The 17,951-nt window shown below is 46.6% G+C and overlaps 1 protein-coding gene across 1 annotated transcript in view; it reads right to left on the minus strand.

Moving 5' to 3' along the window:
- plxnb3 (plexin B3) overlaps positions 1-17,951 on the minus strand; it is a 325,474-nt gene that overhangs the window by 125,704 nt on the left and 181,819 nt on the right. The window contains exons 13-17 of the mRNA XM_052484163.1: positions 14,872-14,962; positions 10,858-11,030; positions 4,607-4,758; positions 1,524-1,560; positions 77-90 (exon numbers count right to left, since the gene is read on the minus strand). Coding sequence (XP_052340123.1) covers positions 77-90; positions 1,524-1,560; positions 4,607-4,758; positions 10,858-11,030; positions 14,872-14,962 — 467 coding nt within the window. The remainder of the gene's footprint in view (positions 1-76; positions 91-1,523; positions 1,561-4,606; positions 4,759-10,857; positions 11,031-14,871; positions 14,963-17,951) is intronic.

The following is a 17,951-nucleotide window of genomic DNA, read 5'->3' on the forward strand; positions in this document are numbered from 1 at the left end:
AGAGAGAGAGCGAGCGAGAGAGAGAGATACAGACAGAGAGAGCGAGCGAGAGAGTTGTAATAATAGATGTATTTACATGTAGCAGGGTTGTTGTAATAGTAGATGTATTTACATGTAGCAGGGTTGTTGTAATAGTAGATGTATTTACATGTAGCAGGGTTGTTGTAATAATAGATGTATTTACATGTAGCAGGGTTGTTGTAATAGTAGATGTATTTACATCCCCTACTGTCAGGTTGTTGTACAATAGGGTAGAGTCAACTTTACATGTAGCAGGGTTGTTAGTCTAACCATAGCTGTCAGGCTGGTCCCTCCTGACACAGGGCCCTTATCAGGTCCTTCCTCTGTCCCAGAGGAGCATGTTATACTGTAGTCCCTGGCTGTCAGGCTGGTCCCTCCTGATACAGGGCCCTTATCAGGGACTATAGCAGTCAACTGGGGGTCCTACACAGAGGGAGACATGTTATACTGTAGTATCTAACCATAGCTGTCAGGCTGGTCCCTCCTGACACAGGGCCCTTATCAGGGACTATAGCAGTCAACTGGGGTCCTACACAGAGGGAGACATGTTATACTGTAGTATCTAACCATAGCTGTCAGGCTGGTCCCTCCTGACACAGGGCCCTTATCAGGGACTATAGCAGTCAACTGGGGGTCCTACACAGAGGGAGACATGTTATACTGTAGTATCTAACCATAGCTGTCAGGCTGGTCCCTCCTGATACAGGGCCCTTATCAGGGACTATAGCAGTCAACTGGGGGTCCTACACAGAGGGAGACATGTTATACTGTAGTATCTAACCATAGCTGTCAGGCTGGTCCCTCCTGACACAGGGCCCTTATCAGGGACTATAGCAGTCAACTGGGGGTCCTACACAGAGGGAGACATGTTATACTGTAGTATCTAACCATAGCTGTCAGGCTGGTCCCTCCTGACACAGGGCCCTTATCAGGGACTATAGCAGTCAACTGGGGGTCCTACACAGAGGGAGACATGTTATACTGTAGTATCTAACCATAGCTGTCAGGCTGGTCCCTCCTGACACAGGGCCCTTATCAGGGACTATACCAGTCAACTGGGGGGTCCTATATACACACAATAACACATAATGAATTAAATGGGTCACACTATCTGCCCTGAACAGACGTTCGGCCTCAGCCTGGTCAGACACAGTCAACAAGTCAATTAATAATTCAAGTTCAAAGTGTGTGTGTGTGTGTGTGTGTGTGTGTGTGTGTGTGTCTGTGTGACTGTCCTGGTGTGTGTGTGTGTGTGTGTGTGGCCCCTCTGTCTGTGTTTACTGGGCTGGTGTCACACACTATCCTGGAACACACACACACACACTTATAGTGTGTATCCTGGAACACACACACACACACACTTATAGTACCCTTATCCTGGAACACACACACACACACTTATAGGTGAATGTCTGCAGTGACACTATCCTGGTTATAGTCTACACCCTATCCTGGAACACACACACACACTTATAGTATGATCCTGGAACACCCCTACACACTGTCTCCTGTTTACTGGGCTGGAGCTCACACACTATCCTGGAACACACACACACACTTATAGTACCCTACACACACTATCCTGGAACACACACACACACACACTTATAGTACCCTACACACACTATCCTGGAACACACACACACACACTTATAGTACCCTACACACACTATCCTGGAACACACACACACACACTTATAGTACCCTACACACACTATCCTGGAACACACACACACTTATAGTACCCTACACACACTATCCTGGAACACACACACACACACTTATACACACACACACACACACACACATCCTGGAACACACACACACTTATACACACCACACACACACACTATCCTGGAACACACCGGAAAAACAAGACTTGTAACAACATAGAGACCTGACTCTTAAGGAGCTAGTTCACTGACTGGTGGTCTGAGATTCAGAGAGACCTGACTCTTAAGGAGCTAGTTCACTGACTGGTGGTCTGAGGTTATAATGAAATCCTAATGGATTTTTTTCCAGGAAGCAGTTGCCTGTAGCTAGCTGCCGAGAGTCAATGTAACATTTTTACCTCCAGTCCAGTGTTCCTGTTCTGTCATACTGCACACCTTGCAGGCTGCTGCAGCATTCCATGACACGTCATTTAATTGTCAGCCATTTTATATTTATATATTTATAAGCTAGCAAGTTAGTGCTCTTGTTTGACCACCAGAGGGCATTTTAAGAGCACAACATTTCTACACCCTAATTCTAGTCTAACCAATACCCAAACGGAGATTGAGTGAAAATAAAAATCTGATTGATTTATTAAGACCAGTCCCCCCCCCATGCTTGTCTCAGAGCAGCGCGAAACGGTGCTGAAATAGTTGACCACAGCATGGTAGGCTATTGCTTCAGATCTTATTGCTTCAGATCCTATTGCGTCAGATCCTATTGCGTCAGATCCTATTGCTTCAGATCCTATTGCTTCAGATCCTATTGCTTCAAATCCTATTGCTTCAGATCCTATTGCTTCAAATCCTATTGCTTCAAATCCTATTGCTTCAGATCCTATTGCTTCAGATCCTATTGCTTCAAATCCTATTGCTTCAAATCCTATTGCTTCAAATCCTATTGCTTCAAATCCTATTGCTTCAGATCCTATTGCTTCAAATCCTATTGCTTCAAATCCTATTGCTTCAGATCCTATTGCTTCAGATCCTATTGCTTCAAATCCTATTGCTTCAAATCCTATTGCTTCAAATCCTATTGCTTCAAATCCTATTGCTTCAGATCCTATTGCTTCAGATCCTATTGCTTCAAATCCTATTGCTTCAGATCCTATTGCTTCAGATCCTATTGCTTCAGATCCTATTGCTTCAGATCCTATTGCTTCAGATCCTATTGCTTCAGATCCTATTGCTTCAGATCCTATTGCGTCAGATCCTATTGCTTCAGATCCTATTGCTTCAGATCCTATTGCTTCAGATCCTATTGCGTCAGATCCTATTGCGTCAGATCCTATTGCTTCAGATCCTATTGCGTCAGATCCTATTGCGTCAGATCCTATTGCGTCAGATCCTATTGCGTCAGATCCTATTGCGTCAGATCCTATTGCTTCAGATCCTATTGCGTCAGATCCTATTGCGTCAGATCCTAGATCCTATTGCTTCAGATCCTTTTGCTTCAAATCCTATTGCTTCAAATCCTATTGCTTCAGATCCTATTGCTTCAGATCCTATTGCTTCAGATCCTATTGCTTCAGATCTTATTGCTTCAGATCCTATTGCTTCAGATCCTATTGCTTCAGATCCTATTGCTTCAGATCCTATTGCTTCAGATCCTATTGCTTCTAACTTCAACAGGCTCTTTAAATAAATTCTGTCGAAGTCGGTTCCACTCCTTGTTCGGGCGGCGGTCGACTTCACCTTTCATTTTCCATTTGTTTTGTCTTGTTTTCCCACACACCTGGTTCCCTCATTACTTGTGGTGTATATAAACCCTCTGCCCCCATGTGTTGTAATGTGTTTGTGCACTCGGACTGGTTCTGGTTCTGGTTCTCGACGGGTTATTTTGTACCCATATTCTGGGTGCCGTTGGTTTTGCTTATCAAACTGCTCCGGTTTTAACCCAGTTCTGCTCTCCTTCCTTGCAGCCAGTCACACGCGTCTTACATAAATAAGACCTACACCTTTTTTAACGGTACATTACTCAACACTAGTGAGACTCATGTCGCCTAAGGTAGGCCTACAGTATATCGAAAAATATGACATGACTCTCCGCCATATAGAGGATTGAAGGATATTTCTGTAATTCAGTGATATTTATTCCCATTGTAATTCGTTATGGATCAATAACTACATAAACATTGAAATGTTGAAAGAGTATTTTTATCATTATTTTATTAATGAAAGCATGAAGATGCCAGTCAGTCGTGCACAAATATCAGTTTCTATTTAGGTTCATGTCGCCCAATCATTGTCAGTTAGAGACAGAGTAGGACCCAAAAGCATAATCAGTGCTCTAACGCCCCCTTGTGGTGGTCTGGAGCAATGAAGTGGTGTCGCAGGGTACCGTACTAAACCACAAATTACCTCTAAGTCCCACGGCGTAAGCTCGCAACTATTAAAGGAAGAATCAAAGTAACACAAAAGCTAGATAATCACGCTAACTATTTAGCTAACATTTAGCCAGCAAACTAAAATATATCTATGGGCTGTATGCAATTATGGAGAGTGAATTATTATTATTATTCTCTTTTTGTGAATTACATCTCTTTGCCATCTTGCTAGCTAATTATCTAGCTGTGGTCATCTGTACCAACTAGGGCTTTCGACAACAATAGCAGAATAGCGGCAGCTAGATAGCTAGCTAACATTGGCTATCTAGACCAGAGCTCTCCAACCCTGTTCCTGGACAGCTACCATCCTGTAGGTTTTCGTTTCTATCCCAGTTGTAGATTCAGCTTTTCAACCAGCTAATTATTAGAATCAGGTGCACTAGATTAGAGTTGGAAGGAAAACCTACGGTGATGACTTCAAGGTCTTTGCTGTGCGAACACAAAAGAGACTGACTGCGGACACCCTGTGTTCAGAGCTGAACTTACCTGGTCGAGATGAGGTATCCATGGGGCTGAGGCAGACAGCTGACCCCAGCTACAGTCACTCCTCCCTGGATGTCCTGGTAGTGCATCCCCAGGTTAGACCCATGGATGGTCACCAGCACACCCCCTTCCACCGGACCACTCACTGGCTCGATCTGACAGGGACAGAGAGGGGTTTAAATGGATCTGATAGGGACAGAGAGGGGTTTAAATGGATCTGATAGGGACAGAGAGGGGTTTAAATGGATCTGATAGGGACAGAGAGGGGTTTAAATGGATCTGATAGGGACAGAGAGGGGTTTAAATGGATCTGATAGGGACAGAGAGGGGTTTAAATGGATCTGATAGGGACAGAGAGGGGTTTAAATGGATCTGATAGGGACAGAGAGGGGTTTAAATGGATCTGATAGGGACAGAGAGGGGTTTAAATGGATCTGATAGGGACAGAGAGGGGTTTAAATGGATCTGATAGGGACAGAGAGGGGTTTAAATGGATCTCATAGGGACAGAGAGGGGTTTAAATGGATCTGATAGGGACAGAGAGGGGTTTAAACACATCCTATAGTCACATGCTGGTCATATCCATGTCAGTTTGTTATATCTGGAGTACTTCTCCTGTCCTATTCGGTGTCCTGTGTGAATCTAAGTGTGCGTTCTCTAATTCTCTCCTTCTTTCTTTCTCTCTCTCGGGGGACCTGAGCCCTAGGACCATGCCCCAGGACTACCTGACATGATGACTCCTTGCTGTCCCCAGTCCACCTGGCCATCCTGCTGCTCCAGTTTCAACTGACCTGAGCCCTAGGACCATGCCCCAGGACTACCTGACATGATGACTCCTTGCTGTCCCCAGTCCACCTGGCCATGCTGCTGCTCCAGTTTCAACTGTTCTGCCTTACTATTATTCAACCATGCTGGTCATTTATGAACATTTGAACATCTTGGCCATGTTCTGTTATAATCTCCACCCGGCACAGCCAGAAGAGGACGGGCCACCCCACATATGCTCTCTCTAATTCTCTCTTTCTTTCTCTCTCTCGGAGGACCTGAGCCCTAGGACCATGCCCCAGGACTACCTGACATGATGACTCCTTGCTGTCCCCGGTCCACTTGACTGTGCTGCTGCTACAGTTTAAACTGTTCTGCCTTGTTATTATTCGACCATGCTGGTCATTTATGAACATTAGAACATCTTGGCCATGTTCTGTTATAATCTCCACCCGGCACAGCCAGAAGAGGACTGGCCACCCCACATAGCCTGGTTCCTCTCTAGGTTTCTTCCTAGGTTTTGGCCTTTCTAGGGAGTTTTTCCTAGCCACCGTGCTTCTACACCTGCATTGCTTGCTGTTTGGGGTTTTAGGCTGGGTTTCTGTACAGCACTTTGAGATATCAGCTGATGTACGAAGGGCTATATAAATAAATTTGATTTGATTTTGATTTGATCCTGGTCACATTAACACATCCTGGTCACATTAACACATCCTATAGTCACATCCCGGTCATATTAACACATCCTATCGTCACATCCTGGTCATATTAACACATCCTATCGTCACATCCTGGTCACATTAACACATCCTGGTCATATTAACACATCCTATAGTCATATCCTGGTCACATTAACACATCCTGGTTATATAAACACATTCTATAGTCCCATCCTGGTCATATTAACACATCCTATAGTCATATCCTGGTCACATTAACACATCCTGGTTATATAAACACATTCTATAGTCCCATCCAGGTCATATTAACACATCCTATAGTCACATCCTGGTCACATTAACACATCCTGGTCATATTAACACATCCTATAGTCATATCCTGGTCACATTAACACATCCTATAGTCACATCCTGGTCATATTAACACATCCTGGTCATATTAACACATCATATAGTCATATCCTGGTCACATTAACACATCCTATAGTCACATCCTGGTCATATTAACACATCCTGGTCATATTAACACATCCTGGTCACATTAACACATCCTGGTCATATTAACACATCCTGGTCATATTAACACATCCTGGTCACATTAACACATCCTGGTCACATTAACACATCCTATAGTCACATCCTGGTCATATTAACACATCCTGGTCATATTAACACATCCTGGTTATATTAACACATTCTATAGTCCCATCCTGGTCATATTAACACATCCTATAGTCATATCCTGGTCACATTAACACATCCTGGTCATATTAACACATCCTGGTCACATTAACACATCCTATAGTCACATCCTGGTCATATTAACACATCCTGGTCATATTAACATATCCTGGTCATATTAACACATCCTATAGTCATATCCTGGTCACATTGACACATCCTGGTCACAATAACACATCCTGGTCATATTAACACATCCTGGTCACATTAACACATCCTGGTCACATTAACACATCCTATAGTCATATCCTGGTCACATTGACACATCCTGGTCACATTAACACATCCTGGTCATATTAACACATCCTGGTCACATTAACACATCCTATAGTCACATCCTGGTCACATTAACACATCATCCTGGTCACATTAACACATCCTGGTCACATTAACACATCCTGGTCACATTAACACATCCTATAGTCACATCCTGGTCATATCACATCACATTAACACATCCTGGTCACATTAACACATCCTGGTCACATTAACACATCCTATAGTCACATCCTGGTCATCCTGGTATTAACACATCCTATCCTGGTCACATTAACACATCCTGGTCACATTAACACATCCTGGTCATATTAACACATCCTATAGTCATATCCTGGTCACATTAACACATCCTGGTCATATTAACACATCCTGGTTATATTAACACATTCTATAGTCCCATCCTGGTCATATTAACACATCCTATAGTCATATCCTGGTCACATTAACACATCCTGGTCATATTAACACATCCTGGTTATATTAACACATTCTATAGTCCCATCCTGGTCATATTAACACATCCTATAGTCACATCCTGGTCACATTAACACATCCTGGTCATATTAACACATCCTATAGTCATATCATAACACATCCTGGTCACATTAACACATCCTATAGTCACATCCTGGTCATATTAACACATCCTGGTCATATTAACACATCCTGGTCATATTAACACATCCTATAGTCATATCCTGGTCACATTAACACATCCTATAGTCACATCCTGGTCATATTAACACATCCTGGTCATATTAACATATCCTGGTCATATTAACACATCCTATAGTCATATCCTGGTCACATTGACACATCCTGGTCACATTAACACATCCTGGTCATATTAACACATCCTGGTCACATTAACACATCCTGGTCACATTAACACATCCTATAGTCATATCCTGGTCAGAGCGTCTGCTAAATGACTTAAATGTAAATGTAAATGTAAAATATTAACACATCCTGGTCATATTAACACATCCTGGTCATATTAACACATCCTGGTCATATTAACACATCCTGGTCACATTAACACATCCTGGTCACATTAACACATCCTGGTCACATTAACACATCCTATAGTCACATCCTGGTCATATTAACACATCCTGGTCATATTAACACATCCTGGTTATATTAACACATTCTATAGTCCCATCCTGGTCATATTAACACATCCTATAGTCATATCCTGGTCACATTAACACATCCTGGTCACATTAACACATCCTGGTCACATTAACACATCCTATAGTCACATCCTGGTCATATTAACACATCCTGGTCATATTAACATATCCTGGTCATATTAACACATCCTATAGTCATATCCTGGTCACATTGACACATCCTGGTCACATTAACACATCCTGGTCATATTAACACATCCTGGTCACATTAACACATCCTGGTCACATTAACACATCCTATAGTCATATCCTGGTCACATTGACACATCCTGGTCACATTAACACATCCTGGTCATATTAACACATCCTGGTCACATTAACACATCCTATAGTCACATCCTGGTCACATTAACACATCCTGGTCACATTAACACATCCTGGTCACATTAACACATCCTATAGTCACATCCTGGTCATATTAACACATCCTGGTCACATTAACACATCCTGGTCACATTAACACATCCTGGTCACATTAACACATCCTGGTCACATTAACACATCCTATAGTCATATCCTGGTCACATTGACACATCCTGGTCACATTAACACATCCTGGTCATATTAACACATCCTGGTCACATTAACACATCCTATAGTCACATCCTGGTCATATTAACATATCCTGGTCATATTAACACATCCTATAGTCCCATCCTGGTCACATTAACACATCCTGGTCACATTAACACATCCTGGTCACATTAACACATCCTGGTCACATTAACACATCCTGGTCACATTAACACATCCTATAGTCACATCCTGGTCATATTAACACATCCTGGTCACATTAACACATCCTGGTCACATTAACACATCCTATAGTCACATCCTGGTCACATTAACACATCCTGGTCACATTAACACATCCTGGTCACATTAACACATCCTGGTCATATTAACACATCCTATAGTCACATCCTGGTCACATTAACACATCCTGGTCACATTAACACATCCTATAGTCACATCCTGGTCATATTAACACATCCTGGTCACATTAACACATCCTATAGTCACATCCTGGTCATATTAACACATCCTGGTCACATTAACACATCCTGGTCATATTAACACATCCTATAGTCCCATCCTGGTCACATTAACACATCCTGGTCACATTAACACATCCTATAGTCACATCCTGGTCACATTAACACATCCTGGTCACATTAACACATCCTGGTCACATTAACACATCCTGGTCATATTAACACATCCTGGTCACATGAACACATCCTGGTCACATGAACACATCCTGGTCATATTAACACATCCTGGTCACATTAACACATCCTATAGTCACATCCTGGTCATATTAACACATCCTGGTCAAATTAACACATCCTGGTCACATTAACACATCCTGGTCACATTAACACATCCTGGTCACATTAACACATCCTGGTCACATTAACACATCCTGGTCACATTAACACATCCTGGTCACATTAACACATCCTGGTCATATTAACACATCCTGGTCACATGAACACATCCTGGTCACATTAACACATCCTGGTCACATTAACACATCCTGGTCACATTAACACATCCTGGTCACATTAACAAATCCGATAGACCTAATGGACTGGCCAGCCACTCTAGTGATCCTGCCTACCTTTATTTAACCAGGCAAGTCAGTTAAGAACATATTCTTATTTTCAATGACGGCCTAGGAACAGTGGGGTAACTGCCTGTTCAGGGGCAGAACGACAGATTTGTACCTTGTCAGCTCGGGGTTTGAACTCACAACCTTCCGGTTACAAGTCCAACGCTCTAACCACTAGGCTATGCTGCCGCCCCATAGTGATCCTGCCTAATGGACGGCCCTGCCACTCTAGTAACCCTGCCTAATGGACTGGCCAGCCACCCAAGTAACCCTGCCTAATGGACGGCCCTGCCACTCTAGTAACCCTGCCTAATGGACGGCCCTGCCACTCTAGTGATCCTGCCTAATGGACGGCCCTGCCACCCTAGAGATCCTGCCTAATGGACGGCCCTGCCACCCTCGTGATCCTGCCTAATGGACGGGCAGGCCACCCTAGTGATCCTGCCTAATGGACTGGCCGGCCACCCTAGTGATCCTGCCTAATGGACTGGCCGGCCACCCTAGTGATCCTGCCTAATGGACTGGCCAGCCACTTTAGTGATCCTGCCTAATGGACGGGCCGGCCTGGTCTGTCATTCTGAGCATCGTTACACACCCAATGCATACATGTATGAGTCCAGTACATTTCTAGAATGCATTTGGGTCCAGTATATTGCTGGAATGCATTTGGTTCCAGTACATTTCTGGAATACATTTGGTTCCAGTACATTTCTAGAATACGTTTGGTTCCAGTACATTTCTAGAATGCATTTGGTTCCAGTACATTTCTAGAATGCATTTAGTTCCAGTACATTTCTAGAATGCATTTAGTTCCAGTACATTTCTAGAATGCATTTAGTTCCAGTACATTTCTAGAATGCATTTGGGTCCAGTATATTTCTGTAATGCATTTGGCTCCAGTACATTTCTAGAATACGTTTGGTTCCAGTACAGGCAGGCGTCTTCTGGCCCAGGCGAGCTGGTATGTATGTAACCTACCTGTATGATGTGAGGCGGAGGGCAGGCGTCTTCTGGCCCAGGTGAGCTGGTACAGGACAGGTGGTAGACACAGCCAGGTGACTCTCCTCCACACCAGACACAGCCATAATCTGATGGCACCGCTCTGCACTGGCTACAGTCAGACTGGCCCACTGAACAGTCATATAGCTGCACTGTGGACAACACAACACAACTGGTCATATAGCTGCACTGTGAGACAACACAACACAACTGGTCATATAGCTGCACTGTGAGACAACACAACACAACTGGTCATATAGCTGCACTGTGAGACAACACAACACAACTGGTCATATAGCTGCACTGTGGACAACACAACACATATAGCTGGTCATACTAGCATATAGCTGCACTGTGAGACAACACAACACAACTGGTCATATAGCTGCACTGTGAGACAACACAACACAACTGGTCATATAGCTGCACTGTGAGACAACACAACACAACTGGTCATATAGCTGCACTGTGAGACAACACAACACAACTGGTCATATAGCTGCACTGTGAGACAACACAACACAACTGGTCATATAGCTGCACTGTGGACAACACAACTGATCATATAGCTGCACTGTGGGACAACACAACACAACTGGTCATATAGCTGCACTGTGGGACAAGACAACTGGTCACAACACAACTGGTCATATAGCTGCACTGTGGACTGGTCATATAGCTGCACACAACACAACTGGTCATATAGCTGCACTGTGGGACAACACAACACAACTGGTCATATAGCTGCACTGTGGGACAACACAACACAACTGGTCATATAGCTGCACTGTGGACAACACAACACAACTGGTCATATAGCTGCACTGTGGGACAACACAACACAACTGGTCATATAGCTGCACTGTGGACAACACAACACAACTGGTCATATAGCTGCACTGTGGGACAACACAACTGGTCATATAGCTGCACTGTGGACAACACAACTGGTCATATAGCTGCACTGTGGACAACACAACTGGTCATATAGCTGCACTGTGGACAACACAACACAACTGGTCATATAGCTGCACTGTGGGACAACACAACACAACTGGTCATATAGCTGCACTGTGGACAACACAACACAACTGGTCATATAGCTGCACTGTGGGACAACACAACTGGTCATATAGCTGCACTGTGGACAACACAACACAACTGGTCATATAGCTGCACTGTGGGACAACACAACACAACTGGTCATATAGCTGCACTGTGGACAACACAACACAACTGGTCATATAGCTGCACTGTGGACAACACAACTGGTCATATAGCTGCACTGTGAGACAACACAACACAACTGGTCATATAGCTGCACTGTGGACAACACAACACAACTGGTCATATAGCTGCACTGTGGACAACACAACACAACTGGTCATATAGCTGCACTGTGAGACAACACAACACAACTGGTCATATAGCTGCACTGTGGACAACACAACACAACTGGTCATATAGCTGCACTGTGAGACAACACAACACAACTGGTCATATAGCTGCACTGTGAGACAACACAACACAACTGGTCATATAGCTGCACTGTGAGACAACACAACACAACTGGTCATATAGCTGCACTGTGGACAACACAACACAACTGGTCATATAGCTGCACTGTGAGACAACACAACACAACTGGTCATATAGCTGCACTGTGGACAACACAACACAACTGGTCATATAGCTGCACTGTGGACAACACAACACAACTGGTCATATAGCTGCACTGTGAGACAACACAACACAACTGGTCATATAGCTGCACTGTGGGACAAGACAACACAACTGGTCATATAGCTGCACTGTGGACAACACAACACAACTGGTCATATAGCTGCACTGTGGACAACACAACACAACTGGTCATATAGCTGCACTGTGGGACAACACAACACAACTGGTCATATAGCAACCTTAACCCCTACCCTAACCCCTACCTTAACCCCGAACCCCTACCTTAACCCACAACCTTAACCCCTACCTTAACCCCTAACCCACAAACTTAACCCGAACCTTAACCCCTAACCCCTACCTTAACCCACAACCTTAACCCTTAACCCCTAACTTAACCCCTAACCCCTACCTTAACCCCTAACCCCTACCTTAACCCACAACCTTAACTGTGAGACCCTACCTGGTCATAACCCCTAAACCTGGTCTACCTTAACCCACAACCTTAACACCCTACACTGTAACCCCTAACCCACAACCTTAACCCCTAACCCCTACCTTAACCCCTAACCCCTACCTTAACACGCAACCTTAACCCCTACCTTAACCCCTAACCCCTACCTTAACCCACAACCTTAACCCCTAACCCCTACCTAAACCCCTAACCCCTACCTTAACCCACAACCTTAACACCTAACCCCTACCTTAACACACAACCTTATCCCCTAACCCCTACCTTAACCCCTACCTTAACCCACAACCTTAACCCCTACCTTAACCCCTAACCCCTACCTTAACACACAACCTTAACCCCTAACCTTAACCCCTAACCTTAACCCCTAACCTTAACCCCTAACCTTAACCCCTAACCTTAGCCCCTAACCTTAGCCCTAACCTTAGCCCCTAAACTTAGCCCCTAACCCTAGCCCCTAACCTTAGCCCCTAACCCCTAACCTTAACCCCTAACCTTAACCCCTAACCTTAGCCCCTAACCCCTAACCCTAGCCCCTAACCTTAGCCCCTAATCTTAGCCCCTAACCCTAACCTTAACCCCTAACATTAACACCTAACCTTAACACGTAACCTTAACCCCTAACCTTAACCCCTAACCTTAACCCCTAACCTTAACCCCTAACCCGAACCTTAGCCCCTAACCTTAGCCCCTAACCCTAACCTTAACCCGAAACTTAACCCCTAAACTTAGCCCCTAATCTTAGCCCCTAAATCTAACCCCAAACCTTAACACCTAACCTTAACACCTAACCTTAACACCTAACCTTAGCCCCTAGCCCCTAACCTTAGCCCCTAACCTTAGCCCCTAACCTTAGCCCCTAACCTTAGCCCCTAACCCTAACCTTAACACCTAACCTTAGCCCCTAACCTTAGCCCCTAACCTTAGCCCCTAACCTTAGCCCCTAACCTTAACCCCTAACCTTAACCCCTAACCTTAACCCCTAACCTTAGCCCCTAACCCTAACCCCTAACCTTAGCCCCTAACACCTAACCCTTAACCCTAACCTTAGCCCCTAACCTTAACCCCTAACCTTAGCCCCCTAACCTTAGCCCCTAATCTTAGCCCCTAACCCTAACCTTAACCCATAACCTTAACCACTAACCTTAGCCCCTAACCTTAACCCAAACCTTAGCCCCTAACCTTAGCCCCTAATCTTAGCCCCTAACCCTAACCTTAACACCTAACCTTAACACCTAACCCTAACCTTAACCCAAACCTTAGCCCCTAACCTTAGCCCTAATCTTAGCCCCTAAACCTAACCTAACACCTAACCCCTAACCTTCACACCGAACCTTAACACCTAACCTTAAACCCTAACCCTAACCTTAGCCCCTAATCTTAGCCCCTAACCCTAACCTTAACACCTAACTATACCCCTAACCTTAACCCCTAGCCTTAACCCCTAACACTAACCTTAGCCCCTAACCTTAGCCCCTAACCTTAGCCCCTAACCCTAACCCCTAACCTTAGCCCCTAACCCTAACCCCTAACCTTAGCCCCTAACCTTAACCCCTAACCTTAGCCCCTAATCTTAGCCCCTAAACCTAACCTTAACTCCTAACCTTCACACCTAACCTTAACACCTAACCTTAACCCCTAACACTAACCTTAGCCCCTAACCTTAGCCCCTAACCTTAGCCCCTAACCTTAACACCTAACCTTAACCCCTAACCTTAACCCTAACCTTAACCCCTAACCTTAACCCCTAACACTAACCTTAGCCCTTACCCTTAGCCCCTAACCTTAGCCCCTAACCTTAGCCCCTAACCCGAACCTTATTCTGAATACATTAGACTTACGTCTGAGATTGGGTGCAGAGTCGATGTGATGGGAGCCTCTCTGTAGATAGATGGGAGCTGAATATTCCAACTGGTTAACTGGGTACTGGAACTGGAAGAGGAGAGGAGAGAGGAGGGGAGAGAGGAGAGAGGAGGGGAGAGAGGAGAGAGGAGGGGAGAGAGGAGAGAGAGGAGGGAGAGGAGGAGGGAGAGAGGAGGAGGAGGAGAGAGGAGAGGAGGGGAGAGAGGAGGGGAGAGAGGAGAGGTGAGGTGAGGAGAGAGGAGGGGAGAGAGGGAGGGGAGGGGAGAGGAGAGAGGAGGGGGAGAGAGGAGGAGAGGAGAGAGGAGAGAGGAGGGGAGAGAGGAGAGAGGGGAGAGAGAGGAGAGAGGAAGGGAGAGATGAGAGGAGAGGGAGAGAGGAGAGAGGAGGGGAGGAGGAGAGGAGAGGAGAGAGAGGAGGGGAGAGGAGGAGAGGAGAGAGGAGGGAGAGAGGAGAGAGGAGGGAGAGAGGAGGGGAGGAGAGAGGAGGGGAGAGAGGAGAGGAGAGGAGAGGAGAGAGGAGAGAGAGGAGAGGGAGAGAGGGGAGAGAGGTGAGGTGAGGTGAGGAGAGAGGAGAGGAGGGGAGAGAGGAGGGGAGAGAGAGGAGAGGAGAGAGGAGAAGAGAGAGAGGAGAGAGAGGAGAGAGAGGAGAGGAGAGAGGAGAGGGAGAGGAGAGGAGAGAGAGAGAGAGAGAGAGGAGAGGAGGAGGAGGGGAGAGAGGAGGGGAGAGAGGAGAGAGGAGGAGGAGGAGGGGGAGAGGAGAGAGAGAGAGAGAGGAGAGGAGGGGAGAGAGGAGAGGAGGAGAGAGGAGGAGAGGAGGGGAGAGGGAGAGAGGAGGGAGAGAGGAGAGAGGGGAGAGAGGTGGGTGAGGAGAGGAGAGAGGAGGGGAGAGGTGAGGTGAGGGAGGAGAGAGGAGGGGAGAGAGGAGGGGAGAGGAGAGAGGAGGAGGAGGAGAGGAGAGGAGAGAGGAGGGGAGAGAGAGGAGAGGGAGAGGAGAGAGAGAGGAGAGGAGAGGAGAGAGGAGAGCAGAGGAGAGGAGAGAGGAGGGGAGAGAGTAGAGGAGAGGGAGGGAGATAGGAGAGGAGAGAGGAGAAGAGAGAGGAGGGGAGAGGGAGGGAGGAGGGGAGAGGGAGGGGAGAGAGGAGAGAGGAGGGGAGGGAAAGAGGAGAGAGGAGACAGGAGGGGAGAGGAGGAGAGAGGAGGGGAGAGAGAGGAGAGGAGAAGAGAGAGGAGGGGGAGAGGAGGGAGGAAGGAGAGAGGAGAGAGGAGAGAGGAGGGAGGAGAAGAGAGAGGAGGGGAAAGAGGAGAGGAGAGAGGATGGGAGAGAGGAGAGGAGACAGGAGGGGAGGGGAGAGAGGAGAGAGGAGAGGAGAGAGGAGGGGAGAGGAGAAGAGGGGAAAGAGGAGGGGAGAGAGGAGGGGAAAGAGGAGGGGAGAGAGGAGAGAGGAGGGGAGAGAGGAGGGAGAGAGAGAGGAGAGACGAGAGAGAGGGAGAGAGGAGAGGAGAGAGGAGGGGAGAGAGGAGGGGAGAGAGAAGAGAGAGGAGGGAGAGGAAGGGAGGAGGAGAGAGGAGGGGAGAGATAAAGAGAGGAAGGGACAGGGAGAGAGGAGGGAGGGGAAAGAGGATAGGAGAGAGGAGGCGATGGAGGAGAGGAGACAGGAGGGGAGGGGAGAGAGGAGGGGGAAAGAGGATGGGGCTGAGAGAGGAGAGGAGATGGGGGAGGGGAACGAGGAGGGGAACGAGGAGGGGAGAGAGGAGGGGAGGGGAGAGAGAGAGAGGAGGGGAGAGAGGAGGGGAAAGAGGAGAGAAGAGAGGAGGAGGAGAGGGGAGAGAGGAGAGGAGAAAGGATGGGAAAGAGGAGGGGAGGGGAGGGGAGAGAGGAGGAGGAGATAGAGGAAGAGAAGCGAGGAGAGGAAGAGAGGAGAAGAGGAGAGCACTCATTATAGTTATGACTGTCACCTCAGTAAGGCACAATAATACCGTGTGCATATAAAGAAACCGGTAAATATTTTGTTTGTTGTGTACATGAATCTGAATATCTTTTCTATGGGGTTGTGAATACCTTGTGGGCAGAGCAGGTGAAGGTGTGTTTATGGGGTTGGGGTTGAATACCTTGTGGGCAGAGCAGGTGAAGGTGTGTCTATGGGGTTTGTGAATACCTTGTGGGCAGAGCAGGTGAAGGTGTGTCTATGGGGTTTGTGAATACCTTGTGGGCGGTGAAGGTGTGTCTATGGGGTTGTGAATACCTTGTGGGCAGAGCAGGTGAAGGTGTATCTATGGGGTTTGTGAATACCTTGTGGGCAGAGCAGGTGAAGGTGTGTCTATGGGGTTTGTGAATACCTTGTGGGCGGTGAAGGTGTGTCTATGGGGTTTGGGGGGTCAGAATACCTTGTGGGCAGGTGAAGGTGTCTCATGGGGTGGTGAATACCTATGGGGTTAGGTGAAGGTGTGTCTATGGGGTTGTGAATACCTTGTGGGCAGAGCAGGTGAAGGTGTGTCTATGGGGCAGAGCAGGTGAAGGTGTGTCTATGGGGTTTGTGAATACCTTGTGGGCAGTGAAGCTGTGGCTAGAGCAGGTGAAGGTGTGTCTATGGGGGTTTGTGAATACCAGGTGAAAGGTGTGTTTATGGGGTGGGCTTGTGGGCAGGTGAAGGTGTCTATGGGGTCTGAATGTGGGCAGAGGGGGTTGGTGAGTACCTTGTGGGCAGAGCAGGGTGATGGGGTGTGTCTATGGGTCTATGGGGTTGTGAATACCTTGTGGGCAGAGCAGGTGAAGGTGTGTTTATGGGGTTGTGAATACCTTGTGGGCAGAGCAGGTGAAGGTGTGTCTATGGGGTTGTGAATACCTCGTGGGCAGAGCAGGTGAAGGTGTGTCTATGGGGTTTGTGAATACCTCGTGGGCAGAGCAGGTGAAGGTGTGTCTATGGGGTTGTGAATACCTTGTGGGCAGAGCAGCTGAAGGTGTATCTATGGGGTTTGTGAATACCTTGTGGGCAGAGCAGGTGAAGGTGTGTCTATGGGGTTGGTGAATACCTTGTGGGCAGAGCAGGTGAAGGTGTGTC

This window comes from Oncorhynchus keta, chromosome 28 (genome assembly GCF_023373465.1).
Source record: "Oncorhynchus keta strain PuntledgeMale-10-30-2019 chromosome 28, Oket_V2, whole genome shotgun sequence".
Taxonomy (NCBI): Eukaryota; Metazoa; Chordata; class Actinopteri; order Salmoniformes; family Salmonidae; genus Oncorhynchus; species Oncorhynchus keta.